The sequence below is a fragment of the Odocoileus virginianus genome, chromosome 10 (assembly GCF_023699985.2).
Source record: "Odocoileus virginianus isolate 20LAN1187 ecotype Illinois chromosome 10, Ovbor_1.2, whole genome shotgun sequence".
NCBI lineage: Eukaryota > Metazoa > Chordata > Mammalia > Artiodactyla > Cervidae > Odocoileus > Odocoileus virginianus.
In genome coordinates this window covers 40,137,596-40,164,500 of record NC_069683.1, presented here as the reverse complement: position 1 = coordinate 40,164,500, position 26,905 = coordinate 40,137,596, and the positions used below count along the sequence as shown (strand labels likewise).

The window sequence follows — 26,905 nt, the reverse complement described above, 5'->3', positions numbered from 1 at the left end:
AAGTTGAGTAAACCTTTCTCAGTTGTTAACTATTATGGTCTATCCATTTCTCCTCCTTGTCCCTTAATGAGATTGTGAACTGAGGATGAACAGTCAGATTTAATATTGCTTTTTGTTGGCAGCCTATATTTTATTTGCAACCCTGATACACATTTGTATTTGTAGGTGCAAAATAAAACACAGATTGTGTGATGTTATAAATTGGTAGCTTTCCTGAATGGTCACTGGAGGAATCACCAGAAGACTGTTGATGAAGTAGAGGTGAAGCCTTTCCTCACTAATTGTATTCAGCGTGTAATTTCTAAACTTCCCTCTGAATTTTGATTTTCAATTAACACTCCCCATTTGAAGATAATTTTCTATTTAATGTAATTGCAGGAAATAATTTATTGGCTGATTAAGACTGAGGGCCCAGCCTTCCTTAAGAAAACACTCTAACAAACCAGCCTTTAAACTCAACCCATGGCTTTGGACAGATTTCGTCTATTTTTACAGCTGCATGGTTGTGTTTAATTAGGATTGTGCACTATTGTTCATTGGTGCAGTTTATAGTTGAAATTATTCTTAAGAGACTTTTCATTTTGGGTTTTGTGTTGTGATTAATTTATACTAAACCAACAATCACAGATATTGCTATTGGAAGGAGCCAAGTCACTTTGTAATAAGAGGATGTTTATTGGGGAACTAAAGTCACTCTGAGTTTTGGATTATGACTTTCAATTGTATTTAGCTGTTTTAAAAAGCAGCAGTAAATTCATTCTTTTGTCTTTAATGTGAATGATTACATTATTGGTACTGTTATTATCTGAACTATGAAAACACTCTTGTTAATGGCAAGCTCTTAATAAACTTGCAGAACAGTTATAATTTTCCTGGTTTTACTATAGTGATTATGAGGCTAGTGAAATAAGTTCTAGATGATTCCTGTATACTAAGAAACATCCTGCAGTATCATTTTCTGTAAGTTTATATACATTTCTCCATTTGTGAGTATTGAAAGAAATTAGTCAAGGATAGTCTTAACTAATTCTTTGATATAGTACTCTTTAGAACATTTCATTTTTTTCTCCTCAAAGAAAACATAGATATACTTCTGTACTTTCTTTTCTCCATATTATTTTTTAGTATCAATTCTAATAGATTATTTTTTTACCATTTATAGAATGATTAATAAAGTAGGTATCAGCATTTTAATATGTTTCAAAGCACTTCAAAAGCCTGTAATACTTTTATTTAGAACTGTGCATAATTAGATTAGCTGATCTTATATTAATTTTTTTCACTGTAGGATACTAAATCTGAGCCCCCTCATTAATTGTGAGAAATTTAGCATTAGCTGTTAAATCCTATGTGAAACATGGGCTGCTACATAAAAACTACTGTTTAAATTGGAATTAACTTAATTATTTTTCTTTGCACTTGATATTTCCTTCACTGCAATATTCATGAAAGCATGTGACAGATTTGTAAATTTAACTGTTAATCTCAGATTTCTAGACCCTTTAATCAGTATTTATTTGTCTGTAGAAACAGTACTAGCAAGTTAATGATTTGCTAATTTGAAAAATGCTCATGTGGTTTCCTATGTTAACTGATTTGTGCATTTTTTAAAAAATGGTATGAAATCAATTAATGTTAAAGAGCAATTAAGGTGGAGATTTTATTCCTTTCGTTACACAGCAATTTTAGAGCTAAATAAGCTATAAAACAAAAACATCGTAAAGTTTTAGAAAAATATTCAGTTGCCTCTTCTTTTAAGTTATAAACTTTTACTGACTTTATTTCTAGGCATAATAGCTGAGAAAATCATCTTGATAAAGAAATATTTTAAAAGATTTGAAATTCTGTTTAATAATCACGATTTGTTATTGTATATGAAAGTACAGAAAGAAGACCTTGTGCTGATTGTAGTTGATATTTACTTGTAGATACATAGAGAATGTTCAGTAATGGTTTTTGGAGTTTTGAAAATATTATGTGTAGTAGGCACTTTACTGGGCTTCTCAGATGGTGCTAGTGGTAAAGAACACCACCTGCCAATGCAGGAGATGCCTGACACAAGGGTTTGGTCCCTGAGTAGAAAAGATCCCCTGGAGGAGGACATGGCAATCCGCTCTAGTATTCTTGGCGTGGAGAATCCCATGGACAGAGGAGCCTGGTGGGCTACAATCTGTGGGGTTGTAAAGAGTCAGACATGACTGAAACGACTTAGCATGCAAGCACTCAGGCATTTTACTATGTTCATAGTAAATGCTTTGAATCTTATATATACTTTCTAATATAAAACAGAGGCATAGTTATTTCATGTACTCAATTAAGATGTCACAAAATTGCCTTAAGACTAATCTAGCACCATCAGCCACTCAATCAATATGTCACTTAAAAGTTTAGTTATAGCAGTTGAGACACCTTGAAGGTCTTTACAAAAAGATTAGATTGGCACTAGTCAGTGTTAGACCTAGTACTCATTAACATAAGGTGTAAACTAAAGATGTCTGGACCAAGTTTGTTTAGGATTTCCATCATAGATTACTTACTCTCCTGATTATATTTTCTTATATAGACTTCCTTTGTTTCTATGTAAAGCATAAGAGAAATTTGGCTGCTTGTAAATTCATCCTGCCAACTGGTTCATCTGCTGTTTATCTTTCCATTCTTTTTTTCATTTTTTCTATTCATTTTTTTTTTTTTTTTTTTGCTAGCCATCAACTGAATTACTCTTAATAATCTAGTTGGGAGAACTGAGAGGAAAAATGCACACATACATATAGTATACATTATGAAAACTTATTCCATAATAATTTCATTTGTGGATTGGTAAAGAAGAAAATGTACAGCAATTACTGGGAAGTTTGCTGAGTTAAAAGCGAAGAGGAAAGTGGAACGGATAAGCTAAGCATTCTTTTTCAGTGATTTAGATTAGATCATAAATATTTCTGAAGTTAGAGAACTTTCCCTTTTTTCTGAATTAGTCAAATATAAGTGATGGTTTATTCTTTTGTCATTGACAGTCCTTTTAAAAATCCATGCTGTTCCTTGTTTTGTAGAAGAATGTCTTCCAAGCAAGCCACCTCTCCATTTGCCTGTACAGCTGATGGAGAGGAAGCAATGACCCAAGATTTGACCTCAAGGGAAAAGGAAGAGGGCAGTGATCAACATGTGGCCTCCCATCTGCCTCTGCACCCCATAATGCACAACAAACCTCACTCTGAGGAGCTACCAACACTTGTCAATACCATTCAACAGGATGCTGACTGGGACAGTGTTCTGTCGTCTCAGCAAAGAATGGTGAGCTTTTAAAATCTGGCCACTGTCCCTAAATGTGTCTGTTATTATGGGCTCATTACAAATATGTGTTTTAGAGAAAGCTCAAAATCTGTAGCATTAGAGTTATTTGTGTTCAGGCCCTGGTGGCTCAGATGGTAAAGAATCCACTGCAGTGAGGGAGACCTGGCTTTGATTCCTGGGTTGGGAAGATCCCCTGGAGGAGGGCATGGCAACCCACTCCAGTATTCTTGCCTGGAGAATCCCCATGGAAAGAGAAGCCTGGTGGGCTACAGTCCAGGGGGTCACAAAGAGTCGGACATGACTGAGTGACTAAGCACAGCACAGCACATGAAAACAGCCACCATGTCTATTATTAATATACTACTAGTTAGTGGGAAAAATTGAAAAATGATTTGTGGTTTAGTTTTTGTCCATTATTATGTCGACTTGCCAAAAGGGATTTAGTTTAATTTTGAGGAATATTTGGTTATCTTATTCTCTGTTCTCTGTGTTTAAGATAGTGAACTTAATAATAACACAAAATAGGTATGATCCAATAAAGTGTGGCTGTGTATTAATATGGAAAAATTATAATAAGCAAACATATCTATGTGAATGAGGTCATAGGGTGAATACAGCTTCAGTAAGGAAATGCAAGTATTTATCATTTTTAACTGTCATTCTTGATTAATAATAAAGCTTTTCTCACTTAGATGCCTACATATTAATTTCAAAAGGACATGCAAAGTTCCTGAGTATCATTCAGTCAGACTGCAGGAGTTTGCCCTAAAGGTAGAAACAGCATCAAATACATGCAATGTTTTAGCCTACTTTCTCGTGTTAAGTTCTACCTGTAACCGTTAAAACAGGCACCACAGTAAGTGACATTACTTATCTAGTTTAAAGCAAAAGTATTCAATTTTTTTAGCATTTATAACTGACTGAAATCTTCTTTCTTTTTTTTTTTTCATTTATTTTTATTAGTTGGAGGCTAATTACTTTACATCATTACAGTAGTTTTTGTTATACATTGAAATGAATTAGCCATGGATTTACATGTATTCCCCATCTGAAATCTTAACATATTTTATTAGTTAGGAATTTTAAACCCTGTTTTACATGTCTTGATTCTTGGTTAAATTAGTGAAAAATATTTTAAGTGGGAAATAAAGAAAAGTTTTATCCCGTAATAAAAAATTAAGTAATATTTAAAAATGCCTCTAATAACATATTTAAAAATTCTTGTTCTATTGTCTCAAAACTAGTTCAAAGACTTAATTTCATAATTTATGGAGGCAGACATTTTTCTTTTTCAGATGATTTCTCAATCACAATTAGTACTCTGAAGCAGTAGGTGAGAAATAGAGAATTGGACTAGGCTAACATGAGTTTGAGTAAACTCCGGGAGTTGGTGATAGACAGGGAGGCCTGGCGTGCTGCGATTCATGGGGTCGCAGAGTCAGACACGACTGAGTGACTGAACTGAGCTGAACTGAACTGTTCTAGACCAACTTTAGATTCAAAGGGGATCATCATTATACAATTAGACCCACTGGAAGATTTGTTTTCCTTGCATAGGGAAAAGAAAAGATATGGTTGGAAAGATTGTTTGGGACCAGTTATGCAACAAGGTCTTATATTAATAGATAACTTTATGGAAGTGAGATTTGATTCTAAGCAGAATAGGAAGCCCTTGAAGTGTTTAAGAACTTCAAAAAGAGAATTTCTGACTGTACTATGAATAGATGGGAGGGAGACAGAGTGAAAGTAGGAAGATCTGCTGGAAAGCTATTTCAGAAATCCAGGTAGAGATGATGGTGGCTTGTATTAGTGTGGAGGCAGATCAGATAAAGAGAAGGGATGGGTTCAAGATATATTTTAGCTTTTATGCCAAATATACTTATGGACAAATCAAAATAATTACACTGGAAAGTACAGGTTGAGGCAGAAATAATACAGTTCAGATTTTACTTCTTTAGAGCACTCTTTACATTTTTCTTAGTAAAATTTTTGTATATTAGCAAGTGCAAAATTGCTTTGGTGAGTTAGTCTCAAAGTTTTATGATCTAATATTTTGTCAGAAAATAGATACTAATAATTTGATTACCAAATTTATGTTAAGTGGGATTTATGGTAGCATAAACTAGTTTAAATATACAAATATGTTATATTAGCATAAAAGAAATCATATTTGCTGGAAATGTTTTCAAACTTTCATTCTCTTCTGATATCAATCATTACTTTCCACTGGAGCCTTTGTGTATTCTGAATGTCTGGAAGCCAAAATATTTTGTTTTAGCTCCCACTCTATGGTATTTCCCAGCTGTGTACTTATATGGTATAATAAAAGGATTTAACAATTGGGAAATAGCAGCTGCATTTGGAAATTCCCTTTTGTGCTCCCTTTTCATTTGATAGATTCAGTAATGTATAACAAGTGTAACATCAGACCTGTAATGACTTATACCCCAAGGATCATATCACTGACCAAGTTTTCTCAACCAAGCAAAGGAAAACAATAGAAGGATTTTAGTTTTCTGGACGGTCTTGCAAACCTATATAGAGAGAATATGAGTGCTGGGGTACGGTAACTGTGGTTAGAGTAAAATTTAATAAACACTTTGCCTCATTCTACATTCAAGTAAATTAAATCCAGAGTAGTTGTTATGAAGTTAAGTGAAACTTGTAATTCTCTTCAGTGGATTGTATTTGTTATACATTGTAATTGAACCTCGTAAAACCAGCATGGAGCAACAGGAAACAACAGAGTGTCTGGACTGGAATGGGTGAGGGAGAGAATGGTATGATATCAAATCTAGGAGGCAGGAAGATGACCAACCAGTACTATGGGGTATCATAGGCTACAGTGAGGTGTTTGGTTTACTTTACGTGAAGGAGGAAGCCACTGGAAGATTTTAAGTAGGACACTACCATGATTTGATTTATTATATTTTGAAAAGATCATATTAGCGGCTGTGTACAGAATGGATTGCAAGAGATGACACCAGAAACAAGGGCACTTATTAAGAAAACTGTTGCAGTAGTGCAGGTGAGAGTTTGATGATGAGTGAAAGAGGGGGCAGTTAGGGAGGTCCTTCTTTGAAGAGTTCCATAGAGTCTGAAGATGACAAGATTCACACAGAGGGTGAGTAGAATATTTTATGTAGTATACACTTAGGTAGAAATTTAGTCAATAATATTTTATAACACAAAGTAAAGTTGGTGAGACCCAGGGTGTGGGGAAGGTTTAGGCAATGCTCCTGCACTAAGAGTGTTCCTTGTGAGGACAGAAACTTTTTGCCTAACAAGGAGCTGTTTACAGGTAACTTCTGGGGTAGGTTATGGGAATGTGGTCTAGATACCAACATTATCTCTTATAAGATCCCCAAAGTGACAGGATTGTAAGTGGGACCTCCTGCATGCATGTGTACCTGTACCTTGGATGCATTCTCATGTTGTATAGCTTAAGACAAATGGGATTATATGCATTTGGCTTTTAATTACTAGTTTAATTAGGTAGAAATAGTCATACTGGACCCTCAAGTCCAGATATCAGAATTCCTTATTTTTGAGACCTACTTAAATTCCTGAAAGTTTTATTTCCTAGATAAGTTTTAAAAGTAATTTTCCACTATAAATAAAAGATGTCAATAAATCCTTAGTTGCAATTTAAAGAAAATAATAGGCATATTGAGATATTTAATAAATAACTGTTGGGAATAATACTTCCCTGCTTGCAAACAATTTCTCCTCTCTGTCTTTCTTGCTTTCAGTTCAGTGAAGTTGCTAATCAACTCTGAAGTATTCTATATACTTTTTTTTTTCCATTTATTTTTATTAGTTGGAGGCTAATTACTTTACATCATTACAGTAGTTTTTGTCATACATTGAAATGAATTAGCCATGGATTTACATGTATTCCCCATCCCGGTTTTGAGTTCATTTTGAGTCATAAAAATTCTGGTGTGGATTTTGTACCTTTTCTAGAATGGAGCTGTTGCCATTACATGATAACATAGTCTAGGAACTTTGAGTGAGGATTTAATCCTTTCCAGTCATGCTTTATATTGTGACAGACTTTTAGACTTTTAGAAGGTTTCTAATTTTGTTACCTTTTAAAAGAGTTTTAAAACTTGAATTTTCATGCTTTTGGTCAGATTTAGTAACTTAAGGTAGTAGGCAGCACTCAAAATTTATTTCCTCACTTTTATTGAGACTATGCTTTAGAAAATGTAGTGAAACCCACTAGTTCACCTAGTTCAAACCATATGTGAGGTTTATATTCATCTATTTGGTGCCTGATTGGGTCTATGAAGCACTGGGGAAAAAAATCCATACACTAGCAAGGTTTAGACTTGAGAAATTTAGTTATTAGCACTCTCATTTTGGGATTTTGGATATCCATTCACTTTAAGTAAAATTCAAAGTTAGACTTCTGTTAATACGTGAAAATGTTCCTCCTTGCCCCTGAGTTGTGAAACAACATTTTTGAGGAAGCCCTATGGAAGATTTAACATTTTCTATAACTCTGAAACTGTATTAGCACACTGTATTGTCCATCTTTAAATGCATCTCAGAAACATAATGACAGAAATTTACTTACAGTTTGGACCAAAAAATAAAGCTATATTTTATGTCATGGTGTGAATAGTGAAATAGACAACTAATGCTGTCTAGATCAATGTGTTAACATTGATCACCTTTATATATGCACACCTTGTTTAAATACACTGTTTCATTCCTGCTATTAAAAATATATATTTAATACCATAAAGAAATTATCCTTCTTTTAAAAAATAAATAAAATTTTTAAAGTATATTAAAAAAAACTTTCCTAAAGTGACTCATTTAAACAAGATGATTATCAATACATCTTTCTAAATATACTTTTTGGAAAAGTTTTCTTACTTAGCTATTATCAAAATCTTTATCAAAAATAGAAACATTGACATGCTCTGGAATAGCTGGCTTTTCCCCCCTTGGGCAAGAAGGAAGCAGGTATGCATGCTGATTAACACACTCCAGTCATTACCGTGTGATTATGTGGGCTGCATATTGAGCACCTGCCAAAATATAAAAACCCAGTACTTTGCTACATCTGTGTTTTGGATTTCTTTTGTATTTTGATAGTTCAGGGAAAATCAGACCCCTGTATATTTTTTTCAGTATAATAAAATTGTGTGTATATAATGTTTTCAAGGAGTTGAGATATGCTATGTTTATTTTTATGTTAATCTTTAAGACTGTATAAGATCCAGTGACTGAGGTTTGCAGAGCTCTGACTGTAACATGAATCTCTTAATGAACTCCATCATCAACATTCACTTACAATTTGCAGCATTCTTTCATGTTCATAAGGCTTATATTTTCTGGGATTCAGCCAGTATTCCTCAAATTTGCTTTATTTTTGTGTCATCCCTTTATGTGTCATAAATATTTTGTTTTCATTTCTTTCACCAATATGCTGTAGGTGTAACACCTCATAGTGATGTTAGTGCTGCTCCTTTGGTTTGATTTTTTCCTATCCATTATCCATTAGCAAATATTCCTTCATGACCAGAGTGTAGTTTAGGCCTTATAGCATTTCCAGACACTTAGAAGTCACTTTTGGATAATTATTTAAAATCTAATTGATTACTAATAGAAAATCTCCTATAATCTAGTCTAACAGAAGAGCTTGATTGAACAGGCCTATTCTCCTCAGGTTTTATTTTCTTGATGGGTTTAAATAACATTCGAATATAGTAGAAGATTTAAAAAGTAAGCTTCTTGTTAAAATTGGTCAGTATTAATCATTGGAAGCTGATCTTAGGACACCAGTAATTTTCTGATTAAAGCAGAACTTCGCAGACAAATTTCAGTCTATAGGTGGTTCTGATTAATGCACACTTCCTTGTGCAGAATTCCTTCTTGTCCAGTGACGACTTGGATACATCACTGTAATGAAACACCATAACTTGAATAATGAAATCTGCACATTTCTATAATACTTCTAAGCAGAATGGCATGGAAAGAAATATACATGTGTATATATAGCATGTAGTTAACTATTTACATGACCAATTTGAACTTTTTCAAGATTAGAATGAGATATGAATCTTAAAGTCCTTCTAGATCAGCATGAATAAGATGGTTGTGAATATTATGGCATTTTGTTTTGGGAGGAGAAAGCTGGGGTTGTGTTTGCACTCTTCCAGATCAACCTTCTTAGTTTAATTTGAAGAGGGTTACTTGCCATAAAGTCAACGTAACATGACAAATTCTGGTACCACTATTTATTTGGAGATGAGATTATAAGGGCTCTCTTTGATTATTGAGTCAGTCCACCTACACTAAGCAGGAAAGACCCTATTTTGTTCCTTCCATGAACGTATCTAATCTTTTTGGAACACATCTAATGAATGTGCCTTAATTACCTTCATATGTAAATTATCCCACTGTTTGTCCTCTGCAGTAAGAAATTTTCCTTGCTTTTCAAGAGAAATGTAACTTTTTAAAAGACGAACAACTTCAAGCTATTATTTCTTTTGTTAATATAGATTTCAATGTGATGACATATTTATTTTTTATAATATTAATCTTTTAAGTATTATTTTGGCATTGCAATAGTTCCATGACCTCTAGGCATTATTTTTCTAGGTGATGCAAATTAAGTTCAATAGTAATATCTCTGTGTAAACCACATCTTCAAATCCAAAGTATGAATTACAGATTTTTGCTAATAAAAATTGTACCATCAGGTAAAAATTAGAAATGAATATTTATGTATGTCATCTATCTTCTTTATAATTCACTAGTGCCCTAGAAAATGGGAAACCCTATTTAATAAAACGATTAGAAATTATTTTGTAAACTTTTGCTTTGATTATAATTTAATAAAATTTGTTTTTTTTTTTGTTTGTTTTTTGTAATCTTTTACTGCCAGTGTCCTGAGAATACCTAGAATACAATAGTTTCAAGTTCATCAAACTTTTGGGAACAAATGTGCTCTCAGTCAAGCATAGATAGTTTATGGTGGTACACACGTTAGTCGCTTAGTCATGTCCAACTCTCTGCGACCCCAAGGAGTGTAGCCTGCCAGGTAGATGCCTCTGTCCATGGAGTTCTACAGGGAAGAATAGAAGAGTTTAGTTTACCTTGAAACACAAAGAATTAGGACTTTTTTTTTTAATTAGTGTTATTTAGGAATTATTTGGTTCATTCTAGTGGTTAGTAGTTTCTCCTCTGTTCATGGAACTCTCCAGGCAAGAATACTGGAATAGATAGCCATTCCCTTCTCTAGGGGATCTTCTTTGACTCAGGGATTGAACCTGGGTCTACAGCATTGCAGGAGGATTCTTTACCATCTGAGACACCAGGGAAGCCCAACTGTGGGCCTCCTGCCAGAATTAAACTGAAGTTATTCATGAACAGATTGAGAAAACTTTTGCTCTTAAATTCAGAGTTAATATCTGGGCTTCAGTTGTACTAATTTTTTTGTACCTGGTGTGCTCCTACCAAAACACCTTTCTTGCTTTTTGTTGTTACACTGATATGTTTTATATGTGAAGTTGATTAAAGATGATTATAGATTTTGCTTCCTGAAATTGATAGTAAAATTGGAGTTTAGATCTCCTTTCAGCTACTTTCTTGGATCCATGAGGAATGACACTGCGGGGTAAGGAATGAATCTGAATCTGAGTTTTTGGATTTGGGGAAATTAACAGAGAACAATAAAAATTTACACCCCTCTCTTACTCAGAGAGAAAGGATAGGCTTTATGATCATAACTGAGCCATCAATTCAAGGTTGTGTGTTGTTTTTAGGTAGAGCAATCACAACCTCCAGACGGTGGGGATATTTGCCACCAGATTAGACTTTTACTTGCTGCTTTGTAGTAAATTAGCAATAGTTTTGTGCATAGTTTTCCTTTTTCTAGAAATGTAAATACAGATAGATAGATGTTTTTATAAGCAATGTAGGCACTGAAAAATCATTTTTTATTTCTTTACTTGCTTTATCTGTTAAAACTTTCATCAGAGAGCTAGAGATAAAAAAATTTCTAGATTACAGAGTCTTGTTATGCCATTATATATATTTCCTTAACGTATTAGAAGGAAATTAAAGTTTTTGTGGTAATTCTCAAAATTGGGAATTTTATTTGGGCAAGATCCTAGGGAAGAGAAGAAGAGATTGTTGAGTTCACAGAGTGGCTGGGAGGGCTCAGCGTGTAATGACGTAAAGAGCAATCTGCTCTCTAGTTTCTGTTCCTTAGGCAAAGTAGGCCATGAAAGGACTTCAGTGTTAATAAGAGTGTAATCTCTCTTAAGGAACAAGTGGATTTGACCAGTGTTGACTGGGCTGTCTAACGTTGAGATTTGTGAGGAATGAAGAGCACACTCTGGGCTATTTCTTTTTTTGTGTATGACCCCCGCCTCATCATTTTTAAATAGGTAACTAAGACATAGGTAGTTATTGATAATTGTTTCTGGAGGCTTAATTATTACTCATTCTCCTAGTGGATCCCAACTTCCTTACTTTTTCCCTAAAAGCTTTATATTTTATTTTATATTTTTTCTGAAATTACTCTAATACTCTTGAATGATTGTCGAATTCCCCTTTCTTATAATGGCCCCAGTTTCTGTCATGAATTAGAGACAGGTTTCCAAGAAGCTGGAGTAAACAACATTTCAAAAGATTATTTGTGCCTTTCTCTAAGCACTCGTCTTCTCTGCCACTGTGAGCAGGGATACTGATGGCTGCTCACTGATCATAGTAGTGGTTGATGAAATCATCTTCATGATATAAAAGTGCGAGGTAAAGCAGCAAGTGCTGGTGTAGAAGCTGCAGCAAGTTATACAGAAGATCTAGCTAAGATGATAATTAAAAGTAACTACACTAAACAACAGATTTTCAATGAAGATGAAATAGCCTTATTTTGGAAGAAGACACTGTCTAGGTCTTTCATAACTAAAGACGAGAAATCAATGAATGCCTGACTTCAGAGCTTCAAAGACAGGGCTGATGCAGCCAGCAAATTGAAGTTGAAGCCAGTGCTCAGTTACCATTCTGAAAATAATAGGGCCCTTAAGAATTATGCTAAATCTATCTGCCTGTACTCTGTAAGTGGAACAACAAAGCCTGGGTGACCCTATACCTGTTATAAAATGGATTACTGAATATTTTAAGCCTATTGTTGAGACCTGCTGCTCAGAATAACAGATTCCTTTCAAAATATTACTGCTCATTGACAATGTATCTAGCCATTTTAGAACCCTAATGAAGATGTACAATGAGATTAATGTTGTTTTCATGCCTGCTAACACACATTCATTCTGCAGTCCATGGATCAAGGAGTAATTTCAGCTTTAAAGTTATTATTTAGGAAATACATTTCATAGGGTTGTGGCTGCTACAGACAGTGATTCCTCTATGAATCTGGGCAAAGTAAATTGAAAACCTTCTGGAAATGATTTACCATTCTAGATGCCAGTAAGAACATGCATGATTCATGGGAAGAGGTCAAAATATCATTAATAGGAGTTTGGAATAAATTTATGAACCCTCCTGGGTAACTTTGGGGAGCTCAAGACTTCAGTGGAGAAGTTAACTGTGGATGTGTTAGAAATAGCAATAGAACTGGAATTAGAAGTGGAGCCTAAAGATATGACTGAATTGCTGCTATCTCATGATAAAACTTGGAGAAGGCAATGGCAACCCACTCCAGTGTTCTTGCCTGGAGAATTCCAGGGACAGCAGAGCCTGGTGGGCTGCCATCTATGGGGTCGCACAGAGTCAGACATGACTGAAGTGACTTAGCAGCAGCAGCAGGAGCATGATAAAACTAATGAATGAGGAGTTGCTACTTATGGGTGAGCAAAGTATATGGTTTCTTGAGATAGATTCTACTCCTGGTGAAGATACTGTGAAGATTGTTAAAATGAAAACCAAGGCTTTAGAATATTACTAAACTTAGTTGATAAAGTATCATCAGACTTTAAAAGGATTGACTCCAATTTTGAAAGAAGTTCTGCTGTGGGTAAAATGTTATCAAAGAGCATTGCGTGCTACAGAGAAATCGTTCATGAAAGGACGAGTCAATTAATGTGGTAAACTTCATTGTTGCCTTATTTTAAGAAATCACCACAGCTACCCCAACATTTATCAACTACCACCGTGGTCATTCCGCATCCATCAACACTGAGGCAAGACTCTCCACTAGCCAGAAGGTTATGACTTGCTGAAAGCCAGATGATGGTTAGCATTTTTCAGCAATAAAATATTTTTGATTGAGGTATGTACATTTATTTAGATATAATGCTATTGCACACTTAATAGACTATACTGTAGTGTAAATAACTTTTGAAGAACAATTTTTATGACTTGCTTTATTGTGATTTTCACTTTACTATGGTGATCTGGAACTAAATTCACGCTATCTCCAAAGTATGCCTTTATTGTTAAAACCCAAAGCAATCTACAGATTCAGCGCAATCCCTATCAAAATTCTAATAGCATGTTTCACAAAATTAGAGACAACAATTCTAAAATTTGTATGGAACCACAAAAGATTCCAAATAGCTAGTCTGATGATGGGTGGAGCTGTGCTTCTGTCTTACTGGTTACTTGGCCTGAGGTGTCCAGCAGTAGAGTTTACAGACAGTTAGGTGGAGCTGGGTCTTGGTGCTGTGATGAGGACCTCTAGGAAATCTCACACTGGTTAATATTCCCTGGTACCTGAAGTTCTCTGTTAGTTCAGCAGCTTGGACTCTATGCTGCTACCACAGGACCTCAGACCTGACCTCTGGCTTGGTTACATAGGAATTCCTCCCATCCTTTTAGGTGTCTGAGGTCCCCCTCCAGTGCCTAGTAGTGCCCTACTTATGAGGAGGTGCGAACTCCATGTCCTCCTACTCTGCCACTTGACTCTACCCTCACCAAACAATCTTGAGAAAACAGAACAAAGCTGGAGATACCACATGCCCTGATTTCAAATTATACTTTAAAGCTACAGTAATCAAAACAGTATAGTACTGACACAAAAAAAGATAGATCAATGGAGCAGAATTGAGAACTCAGAACTAAATCCACACATATAAGGACAATTCATTTATGACATAGGAGTGAAGAACATACAATGGATAAAGATTTGTTTTTTCAACAAATGGAGTTGGAAAAGATGGACAGCTAAATGCAAAAGAATGAAACTAAGCCACTCTCCTACCCTAACACAAAAATTAACTGAAAAAGTATTAAAGTCTTGACTGTAAAACCTAAAATCATAAAGTCTCTAGAAGAAAACATAGGTGATAACCTCACTGACATCAGTCTTAGTGATTTTTTTGTGGATCTGACTTCAAAGGCAGGGGAAACAAAAACACAAATAAACAAATGGAACTACATTAAACTACAAAGCTTCTAGACAGTAAAGGAAACCACCATCAAAATGAAAAAGCAACAAAGCAACCTCCTGAATGGGAGAAGATATTTGCAAATCATACAGCTGATAATGACAAGGGGTTAATATCCAAAGTATTGGATATATATATATATATATACACACACACATTTTATATATATATATAAAACTCATACATCCCGATCAAAAAACAGGCAGAGGATTTGAATAAATATTTTTCCAAAGAAGATTATGCAGCTGGTCAACAGGGACATGAAAAGATATTCAACATCACTAATTATTTTTTAAAAATTTTTGTTAGAGTATAGTTGATTTACAATGTGTTACTTTCTGTTGTCCAGCTGAGTGAATCAGTTATACATACACATATAGCCACTCTTTTTTCCCATATAGGTAGAGGTATATAGTGTATTAAGTGGACTTCTCTGTGTTATGCAGCAGGTCCTTATTAATTATGTGGTTTTTGTATAGTAGTATGTTTATGTCAGTCCCAATCTCCCAACTTATCCCTTCTGTTCTTTTTGATTTTTACATCTGTACCTCTATTTCTATTTTGTGCATAAGTTTCATTTGTACAACTTTTTAAAGATTCCATGTATTAGCAATATCATGTAATTCTCCTCTGTCTAACTTACTTCAGTCAGTATGACAATCTCTGGGTCCATCCATGTTGCTGCAAATGGCATTATTTCATTTTTTATGGCTGAGTAATATTCCATTGTATATATATACAAACAGAAAAACAGAACAGATCAATGGTTATTAGAGGGGAAATAAGTTGAGGGGTGGGTGAAATGGATGAAGCAAGTTAACTGTATGGTGATGGATGGTAATTAGACTTGTGATTTTCACTCTGTGGTATAAACAAATGTTGAATTATAATGCTATACACCTGAAACATTAAAAAAATGTTTATATAGCATACACACCAAGGAAACCAGAATTGAAAGAGACACATGTACCCCAATGTTCATCGCAGCACTGTTTATAATAGCCAGGACATGGAAGCAACCTAGATGCCCATCAGCAGACGAATGGATAAGAAAGCTGTGGTACATATACACAATGGAATTTTACTCAGCCATTAAAAAGAATACATTTGAATCAGTTCTAATGAGATGGATAAAACTGGAGCCCATTATACAGAGTGAAGTAAGCCAGAAAGATAAACACCAATACAGTATACTAACACATATATATGGAATTTAGAAAGATGGTAACAATAACCCTATATGCAAGACAGAAAAAGAGACACAGATATATAGAACAGACTTTTGGACTCTATGCGAGAAGGCGAGGGTGGGATGATCTCAGAGAACAGCATCAAAACATGTATATTACCAAGTGTGAAACAGATCGCCACTCCAGGTTGGATGCATGAGTCAAGTGCTCAGGGCTGGTGCACTGGGATGACCCAGAGGGATGGAGTGGGGAGGGAGGTGGGAGGGGGGATCAGGATGGGGAACACATGTAAATCCATGGCTGATTCATGTCAATGTATGGCAAAAACCACTACAATATTGTAAAGTAATTAGCCTCCAACTAATAAAAATAATTGGGGAAGAAAAAATAAAATGAGAAGTAAAGAGGAATCACAACCGAAAAAAAAATTACCTTTTATTTTATAAAACAAACAAAAAAAGTTCATATAATCTAATCTAATATAAATTATATTATATAATTTATAATATATAAATTATTATTATATCTAATATAATATAAATATAATATAAGTAAATCTAACATAACTAGTCATTAAATGAAAAGAAAGGGGGATTTTGTTCTAGAGTAAAAGAAACTTAAGAGTATAGTCAAATATAAACCATAAACTTGGATGGAATTAGTTTTGACAAAAATATTTAAGGACAGTTGTGGAAAGTTTAATATGAGTTGTATATTAGATATCTTAAATGAAGTAATATTAATTTTCTTGGGTATGATACTCATATTGTAGTTATGTGGGAGAACATCCTTATTTTCTGCAGATACTTGCTAAGGTATTTAGGGGTAAGATGGCAGTGATGTCAATAATATATTCTAAAATATTCCAGCAATATAATTAGATAAATACATATATATAGAACAATATGACAAAATATTGATAATTGTCAATCAATCCAGCTGCTCATTATAGTAATATTCATTATCTTAGTCTTTCTAGTTTTTTGAGTGTTTAACTGTTTTTTCCTAATAATATTTAAAATGCCCAAGTGATTAAAAATGAAAAATTTGAACTATAATCACCAAGCCTCTTGCTACTTCTTACTTTCTTGTTTTCAAGGTTAAAATTGTTTTAGCAAATTCAGTATAAACTGGTAGTGTTGTTTAGGTTGAATATCATATGGTAGTTCAAATAGTAATGAATTTACAGGTGAAAATAACTGGCTGGATTTGCTAGGCACATGAATCAGCTGAACTTTGTTAGAATATTGCTTCATCTGCTGGGGAATTCACTTATTAGGCCTGTCTGCCTTAAAGCTCTTCTTACTGTTCTATTACCAAAAAGTTAAAAGTATTCTCATCTCTGAGGCTGTCTGTCCTATAGCATTAGATCTTTAAAGTTTGATATCTCTAAGGCTGTGATAGTGTGCCTTAGTTCTTTGTTGTTTACACAATACTGAGTATATTCAGTTCAGGGCACTACTCTTTAAAAAAGAGGGAGAAACAAAGTGGAACATACTCAGGGGAAAATAAACAGGATAGCTGAACTGTGTTTTTCTTATGAGAAAGAAATTAAGGAAACATATTTTACCTAGAAAAACAGATATTTTACCTAGAAAAAGGGTGCTATAATAGTTGTTTTAGCACTTTTGAATATTTCCATAGAATGAAAGGAGTACTATAGGCTGAAAGAATAGGATTCATATTCCTGTAAATCAGAATATTGGAGAACCCTCCAAACATGGAATGGACTACATTGGAGGTGCTAAATCTTAGTTCAAGGAGAGAACAAAAAGTTGCTTCTCATGGGTATTATGGCAGCCACCATCACTAATACCACCACTTCCACCACCTCCACCACTATCATCATCATCTGATGAACACTTGTGAGTCTAAGTATTTTATTTTTATTAATTTATTTAATTTTCATAACAGCCTTCCGAGATAGGTTCTGTGCTGCTATTATTTTCAAAGTCATCTTATACATGAGGAAGTAAGGCACAGAGAAGTTAATGAACTCTGGGGCTATATGAGAGGTGGATGGAAAACTGGGATTTAACCAGAAAATCTGGCTCAAGGAGCCTGTGCTTTGTTCACTATTATACTATCATGTCTTGCACAAGGGAATCAATACTAGATGTCATTGAGCAATTGGATTTTTAAGGACTTTTGAATCTTGAGATTTTGATTCTATGTTCTGATAGTGTATAGATGATGCTAAACTTTTCTTTGTGCTTCCCTTGACAAATTTGAGGACTTTAATTTTTTTCTATATATATTCTTTATTATTTAAATGCATTTATTAAATATCATGGAATGAGACTATTTATACAACTTTTGGTAATTTTTTCTTTGAATCAAAATAGCATTTTAAAAACAATAGCTTTTTCTTATATGATTTCAGGAATCATGACACTTCAGCAAATACTGGTAACAAATCTACATGCATGAATAAATTTATTATTGTTATTTAATATTATAGTAATAGTATAGAATAACAAACTTGAGAATGCTATATAAATCTCGTATATTACACCAAATATCAGTTTTAATAAAAAAAAGAATATACTTTTTTTAAATGTTAGAGTCAGTGATAAATTTGTCAGTAATAATCTGTTGGGAAGAACCCTGGAGAAGGAAATGACAAACGATTCCAGTATTCATGCCTGAAAAACCCCATGGATAGAGGAGCCTGGCAGGGTACGATCCATGGGGTTGCAAAGAATCGGATACAAGTTAACAACAACAACAATGACTGGAACCACATTTAGTATTTTCATTTAGGTAATCTTTTTAAGGGGTTTCCCTGGTAGCTCAACTACTCCTTCCTGCATTGCAGGAGTCCCTGGTTCCATTCCTGGGTTGGGAAACTGCCCTGGAGAAGGGAACGGCTATCCACTCCAGTATTTGGGCCTGGAGAACTCCATAAACTAGCGCTTTTCCTTAAAATATGTCACAGGGAAAACATACTTTTTCCTCTGAGAAAGAACCTACAAAAGTTAGCAGTTTAGTTTTCAGCATGTTAAAAAGGTTAGATATATTTTGCTAGCAAGGAGTTATTGGAACTTAGATTAGGTAAAGCTTTTATTGTCAGTTACCTGATAACGCTATGGTAGAATACCTCTTACACAGCACAGTTAGCAGGTATTTTTTGGTTCATCAGAAAAATGTTGTTTAGAGTGAAGAATCAGAAGAAAGCAGTACATATATAGTAGATGGTAATATAACTCAATTCAGTTCAGTTCAGTTCAGTCACTCAGCTGTGTCCAACTCTTTGCTTCTCCATGGACTGCAGCACACCAGGCTTCCCTGTCCGTCACCAACTCCCAGAGCCTACTCAAACTCATGTCCATCACCTCAGTGATGCCATCCAACCATCTCATCCTCTGTCGTCCCTTCTCCTCCTGCCTTCAATCTTTCCCAGCATAAGGGTCTTTTCTAATGAGTTGGTTCTTCACATCAGGTGGCCAAGTATTGGAGTTTCAGCTTCAGCACCAGTCCTTCAGTGAACACTCAGGACTGATCTCCTTAGGATGGACTGGTTGGATCTCCTTGCTGTCCAAGGGACTCTCAAGAGTCTTCACCAACACCACAGTTCAAAAGCATCAGTTTTTCAGTGTTCAGCTTTCTTTACAGTCTAACTCTCACATCCATACATTACTACTGGAAAAACCATAGCTTTGACTAGATGGACCTTTGTTGGTAAAGTCATGTCTCTGCTTTTTAATAAACTGTATAGGTTGGTCGTAGCTTGGTCATACATAAATTATATATATGTATACATGCATGTACTATATATATTTTATATGTATGTAATTTGTGTACTATAACTTGAAAAGTTATTTGGAACTTAAAATATACAAGTGCAGTACATACCAAAGAAGGTGGAGTCCTCTCTCTTGGCAGAGAAGATTGATCACTGACATGGTTGAGTTGCCAGTACATGGTGATTTAAAACAAACAGAAGCAACTTTTGGTTGGTTTTATTATCATTTTAATTTCTTTGCAGACACTGCATCCCTTTAACTCCTTTTAGTCAAAGACTACCAAGAACATACCCATGGTTGAACAAATTGGGTTTATTACTGATTACAGTAGAGAGCATTCACACCATAGAAAACCATGGAGTGTCTTGGTAAGAGAATATTCTAAATAACTTTTTTGTGACTTTAAGTGTTTTGGGGTAGGATCTAAGGAAAAAGATCTTTGCTATAGACCAGAGTAATAGGACAAATTTGTGATTGTATATCTCATTAAATCTTATTATAGGGAGGTCAGACAAGAATAAGAATAAAGTTGTAACAGGAGAAGCAATATAACTAAAATAGAAGACAAAACAAGACAAAAACAACAACATGCAAGGCAATAAGAATAAACAAACTTAATTCAGCCTTGTTACTAGGTGGAGGAAAGGATAAAAGATAATATTCTGTCTCTACAGTTTCATTGGCAGCAGGTAGGGAAGTTGATCATGTTGCTGCTTTAGAGAAGTGGTTTCCCATTCGTTTCTCCCAACTGCAGTCACTTCCACCTGTGTGGGGGTTTCAATTCTATTATGTAGGGCAAGATTGCACTTCTGTCCTATGGTCTATGCCTGTATTTTTTTTTTCAATTGGAGTATAGTTGCTTTAAAATGCTGGGTTAGTTTCTGCTGTGCAGCAAAGTGGAGCGGTTACACATATATCCTGTCTTTTCTGGATTTCCTTCCCATTTATGTCACCACAGAGCATTGAGTAGAGTTCCCTGTGCTATACACTAGGTTCTCACTAGTTTTCTGTTTTATACATAGTAGTGTATATATGTAAATCAGCCTGTCTTAATTTCCAACATCTTATTTGACTTTTGCAACCCCAGTTCACATCTCTCATCTGCAATTCTTGGTTAAGGTGCAGTTGGAAACCCAGCTAAATTAGAGCTGTAGTATACTGTAGCTGACTGATAAAGGTCAGTTTTCACTCCAATCCCAAAGAAAAGCAATGCCAAAGAATGTTCAAACTACCATACAGTTGCACTCATTTCACATGCTAGCAAGGTAATACTCAAAATCCTTCAAGCTAGGCTTCAACAGGACATCAACCAAGAAGTTCCAGATGTACAAGCTGGATTTAGAAAAGGCAGAGGAACCAGAGATCAAATTGCCAACATCTGTTGGATCATAGAAAAAGCAAGGGAGTCCCCCCCCCAAAAAAACATCTACGTCTGCTTCACTGACTATGCTAAGGCCTTTGGCTAAGATGGTAATACCAGATCACCTCACCTGTCTCCTGAGAAACCTGTATGCAGGTCAAGATGCGACAGTTAGAACTGGACATGGAACAACAGACTGGTTCAAAATTGGGAAAGGCGTATGTCAAAGCTGTATATTGTCATCCTCTTTATTTAACTTATATGCAGAGTACATCATGTGAAATGTCGGGTTGAATGACTCACAAGCTGGAATCAAGATTGCTGGGGGAAATATCAACAATTTCAGATATGCAGATGATACCACTCTAATGGCAGAAAGTGAAGAGGAACTAAAGAGCCTCTTGATAAGAGTGAAACAGGAGAATGAAAAACCCGGCTTGAAACTCAACATTTGAAAAGTTAAGATCATGTCTGCAGGTCCCATCACTTCATGGCAAATAGATGGGAAAAAAGTGGAAACAGTGACAGATTTTATTTTCTTTGGCTCCAAAATCACTGCAGAAGGTGACTTCAGCCATGAAATTAAAAGACGCTTGCTTCTTGGAAGACAAGCTATGACAAACCTAGACAACATATTAAAAAGCAGAGACATCACTTTGCCAACTAAGGTCCATATATAGTCAAAGCTATGATTTTTCCAGTAGTCATGTATGGATATGAAAATTGGACCATAAAGAAGGCTGAGCGCTGAAGAATTGGTGCTGTCAAACTGTGGTGCTGGAAAAGACTCTTGAGAGTCCCTTGGACAGCAAGGATATCAAACAAGTCAACCCTAAGGAAATCAACCCTGACTATTCATTGGAAGAACTGATGCTGAAGCTGAAGCTCCAGTTCTTTGATCACCTTGTGCAAAGTGTTGACTCACTGGAAATGACCATGATGCTGGGTAAGATTGGAGGTAAGAGGAGAAAGGGGATGGCAGAGGATGAAATGATTGGATGGCATGTCTGACTCAATGGACATGAGTTTGAGCAAACTCCAGGGGATAGTGAAGGACAGGGAAGTCTGGCTTACTTCAGCTCATGGGGTCGCTAAGAATGGGACATGGCTTAACTACTGAACAACAAAAAAATACTGTAGCTGGGACTTCCCCAATAGCTCAGCAGTAAAGAACATGTCTGCAATGCAGGAGATGCAGGAGCCATGTGTTCAGTCCCAGGGTCAGGAAGATCCCCTGGATGAGGGCATGGCAACCTACTCCATTATTCTTGCCTGGAAAATCCCACAGACAGAGGAGTCTGGCAAGCTACAGTCCATGGAGTCACAAACAGTCCAACATGCCTGAAGTGACTGAGCACATGCACGCACATACAGTAGCTGCTCCTGGATGGAGTGGAGATAATCCATATGCAGTTAGGTTTAGTGGGAATTGATCTCTAGACAAACCTAATTACAAATGTTGAGGTTATTTGAACTTTGTGAGGGGCCAGATCTTAGTGGAATTACTTAGGGATGACTTCATAAAGAAGGTGATTTTTAGCATTCATATTAAAGAGAGTAACATAGTTCAGTATTTATTATTCCACTTAGTTGAATGAGCATAAATAAAAACCTAAAACTGGTACCAGTGATTATCACGACTATTTTCAGAATTAACAATTGAAACCAGAGATAGTTATCAAAGGACATTTTAATAAGAGTAGGTATCATTTACTGAGTACTTAGATGATAGATACTTCCCTAAGTGCTTTTTTATTATTCATTTCTCACATCAGCTATTTGAGGATATTATAATAACTCCATTCTATGAAAAGGCATAGTCTAACTTCCATCCTCTTGACTGTGGATCAGCCATGGTGACTTACTGTTGAATAGATTGCACTGACAGTTATAGGGCATGAGACTTCGCAAACTAGGTTAGAAAGAGTGATATAATTTTATTCTGGCTCTTTTGGGGACATACATGTTTGGAGGCCTGAACTACCATGTAAGAAGTCCAGCTATTCTGAGGCCAATATGCTGAAGAGAAAAGGTCATGTGGAGAGATCACATAGAGGAAGATGTCCAAGGAACTCCAGCTTCCGACCCCGAGCTCTTGAAGTGTTCACTCTATGAATGCAGAAGCCTTTGAACTTACAGTCTTAGCTACTAACTTAATGTCAGCCTCATGAGAGACCTGGAGACGGAGCCTCCCAGCCCAGATCCTCCTGAGTTCCTAACCCACAGAAATCATTCAAGATGGTAAATCATTGTTATTGTTTTAGGCATGAAGTTTTAGGATCATTATTATACAATAGATAACTAAGGTAGGGTATCCTGGAAATTTTGGAACTTGGGTTAATGACTGGAATTCCTGTCTCAAAAGTATGTAAAGCTCATGTCTGAAAATGTAAGGCAAGAGAAGATTTAGAAGGTAGGTGTTACTGAAGTTATGGCATCTTTTACTGTTGAGAGTGATTTTAGTGTAGTTCTGTGGAATGGAAAATCACTGAATTGGGTGTCAGAAAACCTACATTTAGAATTCAGCTCTGCCAGTCCTACCTGTGTGACATGGGGAAAACCACATAGCCTTCTGGCTGTTACTTTTCTTCTTGCTAAAAACAAAGATGTAGAACTTCAGTACACAGTTATTGGCAACACACTTAGGATAACACCTAGAGACTGGAGTATATCAGAGGATAGTGATGAAGGGTAAGGAAACCATGTCAAATGGGAAATAGGTGTTGAAACTCAAGGAGTTTTGTCTAAAAAAGGACTATTAGCTTAATTTCTCCTTTAAGATTGAACAACTTTAACATAGAACAGAAAGTAGATTGATTTTGTGTATCTTTTGGGGGCAAACAGGAAACCATGGTTGATGATCATGAGAAATTTAGATTTCAGTTGATTAGGGATTCCCTTTTAAATAATTAGTTATTAGAAAATACTATTTGAGAGCCCTCGGCTGCAGAAATGCCCAGACAAAGGAAGCTTGATTGCTTTTTCTGGTTTCAGTACTGGGAATCTGTAATATACTAACTCTATAGACATCTTCAAGATGGCCAAACTCTATTCTCTTAAATTCCTTTTATATTTCCTTTAAGCATCTCTTTATAAAATGATATTGTTCTTCTTTATTGCATAAGCAATGCATTCATTAATGATAAACTTCAAAACACAGATAAGCAAAAAGAAAGAAAAATTACCAATAATGTTATCACGATTTAGAAGTCACTACAAATATTTCAGTATATATCTTCCAAGGTTTTTTTTTGTGTGTGTGTGACCACCTTTATCCTTATGCATGCATGTAACAAAATTGAAGTTATATACTAAACACTATATCTTTTTTCTCCATTTGGGGCCTCCTCCCTTGTAAATAAATTATTGCTACAACATTTTTTGTTATTCATGTTCAATCTTGAACATATTAATAGTATTTGTTTTCTGATTAAAAGTCTTATGGATGATAGAACATTTGCAAAATATATTTAATTTCAAAAAGAAAATATAAAACTACCAATTATTTCAAGGGACTTCCCTGGTGGCTCAGTGGTAAAGAATCCACCTGCAATGCAGGAGATGCAGGTTCAGTCCCTGAGTCGGGAAGATCCCCTAGAGGAAGAATTGGTAACCTATTCCAGTATTCTTGCTGGGAAAATCCCATGGACAGAGGAGCCTGGAGGGCTACAGTCTGTCGAGTCACAAAGAGTTGGGCATGACTGAGCATAGCACATTATTTCAAGACTCAGGACCATTAACATTTTGTTGGAAATTCTGTCTTATGTACATAATTTTTTCTTAAAAAATACATTGGTGTTTCTCACTAACATGCCAAAATAAGTTTAGTTAACATCTATCACTTCACATGTTTTGTTTTTAATATTGACTTCTCTGTCCCTTCATATATGAAAATATCTTTCCATATTCTTAATTTGTGGAAATTGCTCATAGTTTCTAGGAACTTTGCCTAATAACTATTTTTAATGCTACTATATACATTGTCACTTACATATAATTTTTGTACTGTATTTAATTAATTTCCAGTGAAATGCTTTAGATAATCTGAACCAACACCGCTTTAGTCCTTGTATTGGTACTAGGTTCCTTTTAAATAATATTTTGAAATTTTATTCACTGTTAAGTTTGGTGAGGGCACTAAGGTCAGGGGCTAAGAGAAAACAAACATAAATTTTCTTTGAATGAGCTAATACTTACTCAGTGCCCTCTACACTCTTCTTTTTGTGATGTTCATGTGTTTAGCCATGTTATACATTGGTTGTTTTCATATGAAAGATCAAAAGAGGAGAAGTAATCTCCTTTATGTTATTTTTTAAAATCACAATTAACCAGGCTTCTTACAAATGTTCATAATCATATCCACATTGTAACATTAAGGCAAAACACATTCATTTCATTGCTTTCTATAGGGAATCAGTGTTTCTGAAAGTAGGATGCATCAGAATGAGAGGACCTGTGCATCAGAATCACTTGGGATGTTTATTATACTTCATATTCCTGGGCACCACTCTTTGGGGGTTTGGCAAGGGGTAAGGGAGTCTGTATTTTCACATACTTTCCAGGGAATACTGTATGTTAAAGTTGGCGAAGCACTGCTTTAAACAAATAAGCTGTGCTGCAGTAACATGCATCAAAACTTGATAGATGTGATCGTTGGGCATCTTGTCTCAGTTGGTAGTTCATAGGACCTATTTTATTTACAGGAAATTAAAGAATAAGTTGAGCTTTTTTTTTTTTCCTATGAGAAAACTTACTTAAAAATTACCTACCCCCCAGAGAACACAAATTAGAGATCCTTTGTCAAGTTTCTTTTTCTGATCTGTTGTTTTTGTCTTTTATGCATGCATGCTCAGTCATGTATCTTTGTGACCCCATAGACTGTAAGCTGCCAGACTCCTCTATTCATGGAATTTTCCAGGCAAGAATACCGGAGCGGGTTGCCATTTCCTTTTCCAGGGTATCTTCCTGACCCAGGGATCTAACCCACGTCTCCTGCACTTGCAGGCAGATTCTTTGCCACTGTGCCACCTGGGAAGCCCAATATTGCTTTTTATCTAGCATTAATCTCTTCATTGGGCTTCTCAGGTGGCTCAGTGATAAAGAAGCCACCTGCCAATGCAGGAGGCATGGATTTGACCTCTGGGTCAGGAAGATCCCCTGGAGAAGGAAATGGCAACCCACTCCAGTATTCTTGCCTGAAAAATTCCATGAACAGAGGATCCTGGAAAGCTGCAGTCCATGGGGCCATAAAAGAGTCATACAACACTCAGTGACTAAAACAATGACAAGAACAAATCTCTTCTTTGGAAGTGTTTGGATTCATGTGCCCTTTTATTCTGATGAATTGACTATAGGCTTTCATTCATGAGAGGACCATATGTTTTTAGTTTTAGAAAATTAAAAATTAAAGACCATAAATGGTCAATTTTTCCCCTTTTCTTTGTTCCTAAGGATAGTGTAAGATAACTTATACAACTTAAGTAATTTATAATTTCATCTTCTGCTGGTGTTGGTGCCTTTGTGCCATGTTGTAAGTAGTTCTTGTTGCTTTCTTGGAGAAAACATGGCTTTCTAGCTTCTTATTATTGTTTTCTTGATGGTGTTGAGTTACACTGCACAGATTTTGGGGCTGAGGACAATATGCGTCATTGGTGAGGGAACCCATCACTGTCTGTGGTGGATGATGGTGACTACATTCTCATGAGTAAAAAACAGGGAACATAGCCTATCCAACAAGTAAATGACATGAGTAAATAAGACTGAAATTAGTTCTGAGAAAAAAAATGGTAGTGTATGGGGCCTAAATTCTCTAAGGACTACTGTAACTCAGGCTGGTAAGACACTGCTAGTACCTTTCAAGTTGGGAGTGACGGGAAAAATCCTCTTTTATTATGGTCAACAGTTAGTCATTTGTAAGTAACCACTTCCATATAACTGTTGTTTTGAGTTGAT

General features: G+C 35.5%; 1 protein-coding gene across 22 annotated transcripts in view; it reads left to right on the top strand.

The window, feature by feature from the left end:
- Positions 1 to 26,905, top strand: part of SOX6 (SRY-box transcription factor 6) — a 765,792-nt gene that overhangs the window by 374,112 nt on the left and 364,775 nt on the right. For all 22 annotated transcript variants that reach the window (XM_070473416.1, XM_020904495.2, XM_020904527.2 and 19 more), the window contains one exon: positions 3,048 to 3,288. In XM_070473416.1, the coding sequence (XP_070329517.1) occupies positions 3,052 to 3,288 (237 nt within the window). In that variant the 5' untranslated portion in view covers positions 3,048 to 3,051. The remainder of the gene's footprint in view (positions 1 to 3,047; positions 3,289 to 26,905) is intronic.